General features: G+C 39.0%; 1 protein-coding gene across 1 annotated transcript; it reads left to right on the top strand.

Annotated features, from left to right (window-relative positions):
* The first annotated feature begins 557 nt into the window (after positions 1–557).
* On the top strand, positions 558–1,227 carry LOC149047204 (uncharacterized). The gene is made up of 2 exons (XM_089204890.1): positions 558–703; positions 850–1,227. Exons 1-2 carry the CDS (start codon positions 683–685, stop codon positions 1,165–1,167), a joined length of 339 nt encoding a protein of 112 aa, XP_089061016.1. The 5' UTR covers positions 558–682; the 3' UTR covers positions 1,168–1,227.
* Positions 1,228–4,240: the final 3,013 nt, after the last annotated feature.

Below are 4,240 nucleotides of genomic sequence, written 5' to 3'. Positions count from 1 at the left end.
AATATTTTATCCGTGAAAAACAAAGCTTAAATTTATATCCATTAAGTTTCTCATGTAACGATTGATTTATAATCCAGGCTTACAAACGAGTACTATGTTTTTTTATATTTCGAATGCGAGTTGAGATATAGATGACCAATCAATAACTTATTAAAGCCCAAACATGGTTATGAAACATTCACTCATTCAACTTGGCGAGAAATATAAAACCTCTTGGGAAATAAAAAGAAGTCATCTGAACGGTATCCCAACATTTATGTAGTGCTTTAATAACAATTGAAAACAGCTATTTTCTTTGTAATCTTAATCTCTCAAAAAAATACGGCTTTTGTCTAAATTTATTTGGACGTGAGGGAAGTATTTTAAGTTGGTATCGCGAAAAACTTTACGTTCGTGAGTCCAGGCGATGACAACAAACCTTAAGCTAATCTGAATTTACATCCTTTCCAGCTGTTTGAAATTTTGTATATTTTTATCACCACTAAATATGGTTGACGTCTACGTAGTTAACGTCTTATCTTTGGTAAAATAGTTTATTTACTTTATTTGTTATTTAGTGCTTCAAAGAATATAAAAAGGGCCATTCGGCTCCTTATTCCACACATCGCCTCGATTCAGGGAAGGGTCCTCCAGCAATTTGACGGTAGACTAAAACCAGTATCAAGCAAGAAGTCTGAAAAAAATGCACGGAAACGTTGAAAAGGTAAAACAAGCATAATTATCTTTGTCTCCTTCGTGAACGTTACTTTAGCATAACACTGCATTGACTGATTTATGAACCTAAGCCTTTCCTTTTTCGTTTTTTCGGGTATGATTTGTCTCATTGCTTTCTTTCTGATTTATCTCCAGGTTGTATTCGTTATTTTCTTGATGGCTGTGCCTTTGTCGCACTGTAACACATCACGAGACGTATTCACGGAAGAGGATTTAACTCCCATCGTAGAAAATCTCAAATGGGACGACAAAGAGGAGCAAACAGCCATGGCAGATTACTTCCACCCAAAGAGTTCCGATGTACAGAAACGTAGCAACGTAGTCTCATGCGATTGCAGGGAATTTGCTCATAAGAGACTGACAGAATCATGTCCAGATGGCTGTATTCCTTTTTGGGAAAAGGATTGCAACAAAAGTTATTGCAAGACTTGTCATATTTTATTCAAGAATTGAAGCACGTGTAACTTTCGACTGAACCAAGCAGAAATAATAAATTAAAGATAATGAATGAAATCTAACATTGTTTGATTGACTTGTCTTACGTTAACTGAGAAACAATTATGGAGAGGCATAGTGTACAAACATGTGTAGAAGAAAGTCTCCAAGGGGTGGGGTAGTTTTGATGGTTGTCATGAATAAATTTCCCTCACGAAATAGAGTCAATACTAAGTATTATTAAGGTAGTGTGTAAATTTTTTTTTAATATACGGATCATACGTTATATTCAGAACTATTAAGTCTTTGTCTGACAAATTAAACTAAAGCGTAACTCTATGACGTTTAGCCGCTTAACATTTAAATCTTAATTAATTAAAATTAATTAAATTTAAACCTAAATTAAATAACCTATATTTTTCTAAACTCGTCTCATATAGTCCTCCAAGTAAGTATTTTATGACTTAAATTGACTTGTGTCTTTTTTATCGTATTATAGGGCTTAGGTCTCAATTGGAACGAAAGTTCTGTTCCCCTCTCCTGTCACTCCACTTTATTTTTTCTTTTCTTGTTACTGTGTGATGTAGATTAATGGTTTGTATTTGTTGAACTGTGGCGAATAAATTAGAAAAAAATAATTAAAAATGTTGTGTGTTATGCTTAGGGACTCCTTCGAGATGCTTCCTAAATCCTTAGCACACTGCACGCGTTTTTCCGCGTATTTCACCGTACGGCCCGCTGAATTCAAAGTTTCTCTTGATGGCCGAAATATCTCTTAAAGAAAAATTTGAAACAGACTTAAAGAAAAGTGACGAATAAAAAGAGCAAAGATTAGAAACAGATATCCCAAACTTTCGAGTTGGATTCTTAGAGTTTTTGGGGGGAAGACAAGCGGCAAATAGTGAAAGACGACCATCCACGACAAAGATAACTCAAGTCGAGAACTGGAAGATTTTCATGACCAACATGGATCTTTTTTAATTTCAAATGTGCTCGCTCACGATCCAAAATTTTTCTCTCATTCATAATGTAGGAAAGTGTCTTGACCCAAGAGATTCATTAAGATCACTGACCACTTTACTTTCACTTCCGTCAATGTCATCTACTGCATAACTTAAACTTATTGCGAAAAGTCATACAATGGTGAAACAGGGAGACGATTGGGTGACCGATTTTGAGAAAACCTTGGCGAAGTAGAAAGAAATGACAAAGACGCATCCAAACCAGTCGCTAGACACTCAAATCTCCCTAATAATTCTAAGCAGCATATGGTAGTTTGTTTACTTTCCCTAAAAAAAAATTATCTTTCAAATCGGCACTCTTAATCCCTACCGTGGCAATGAGCGCTTTCCATTCAACTGATTTACTCTCGTTTCCTCGTCACCATGCATATTTATATCCCAACCATATTTTACTTATTTTACTTATTTACATATTTACTTATTCCCAACCATATTCCCACCAATAGCGTAGCTCTAATTGATCTGTATATAAACTCATATTCAACCCACAATTCCTTCCATCGCTCTAACGAAGGGCTAACGCTCGAAACGTCAGCTTTTAAACTCTTTACGGTGGCCAATACACGTTATCAACTCAGTTTCTGGTACCCATTTGTACACATGGGTGAAGAGAAGCACTGTGAGAGTAAAGTGTCTTGCCTAAGAAGACAACACAATGACCCCGACCAGGGCTCCAACCCAGACCACTGGATCCGGAGTCAAGCGCACTAACCGTAAGGCCACCGCACCTCCATCTTACTTATAAAGACAGGCTATAATTTGTCTGTCAGTTTAAATATGGCGGTGAACTAGAGCAATCAGCATTTTATCCGGCAGAATCGGGATGAAACTGTTCATTGCGGTGGGATGGCGAGACGGAATGAACATCAGCATCGGGTTGCAGGATTGGAAAAGTCTATTATGGACCCTCCTACTACCGCACCACACTACGTCAAACTACACCTACTACATCTACGACACCAGACTCCACCTATTACTCCTTCTGAACCGAACCACACCAAACTACGCTACTGCACCAAACTATACCTACTACACAAGACTACAAGGAATAAGCGTTAGTTTTTTTCGTAGATATTGTACGTAGAACCTTGGTCTATATACGTGACGACCCAACGCATGCGCATAACTAGCTCAGTTACTCAGCCAAGATGACGTCTGCGACAGCAAGTGCAAACAGTGTAATGTGTTGAATAATTAGGGACCTTAAGATGCAAGGGTGGAGAGCAAGGACGGGGACGGAGCTAACGAGTAGGAATAGTTGTAGCTGCACTAGCTCTTTTACCCATTGTTAAATAGCGTTTGCCCATGGGTAAAGACGTTTAGAGTAACCGCTTTCTCCAGACCGAAACTGCCCAACAAATAGTTCCATGGATACACCAAAAAAAAGAAAAGAGCTTCCCATGACAGTTCTTGAACTGAAAAGTACGGTTTATCTGGTCCCTGAGGTGGCTTGGCCAGTCATAAAGCAGGACGAAGCTAGTACAGGAAATCGCCTGTAGTGCTATGAGGTGACCTCTGATGCGCTTGGCTGATTTTGCGCCTACTTGTGGCACGAGGTAACATGGCAGGGTTTCGTGCATCACTGTGAGTATTTCTTACTTTATTTTTATAAGTTTACCCTTCAGACTGTCAATTACGAAGTTGATAAATTCATAAATTTTCTGTTTATCTGTTTATAGGAACGTTAGTTAAAACGAAGATCCCTACTACAACCGGTATTTATTTGCGGCAAGGAAACCATACAAGGCCGCAAGGAATTAACAACAGCGGTAATCCCCTGCGTGGTGTTGGCATGGCTCAAAATCAGCCTCCTCTGCATTGTCCAGCGATGCTAAATCCCTGCCCGATTTACCAGAACCCTGTCCCCGGTGCTGGCGATCACCATCGGTTTGAACCAGACAGGGACAGCGCCAGTCCAACTCCAAGTGAATTCTTGAACCGAAGTGACGATCGCAACAAGCGCAGTAGCTGATCGTTGACTGAAGAGAGACGCTTAACTTTAATTTCCGCTTATCAGGAGTACTACGATAGACTACAAAAAGCAGTCAAGGCAAGAAAAACAAATGGGA

Source organism: Pocillopora damicornis, chromosome 4 (genome assembly GCF_964200805.1).
Source record: "Pocillopora damicornis chromosome 4, jaPocDami1.2, whole genome shotgun sequence".
NCBI classification, from domain to species: Eukaryota; Metazoa; Cnidaria; class Anthozoa; order Scleractinia; family Pocilloporidae; genus Pocillopora; species Pocillopora damicornis.
Note: the sequence above shows the minus strand (reverse complement) of the source record. Positions and strands in the feature narration are given on the sequence as shown.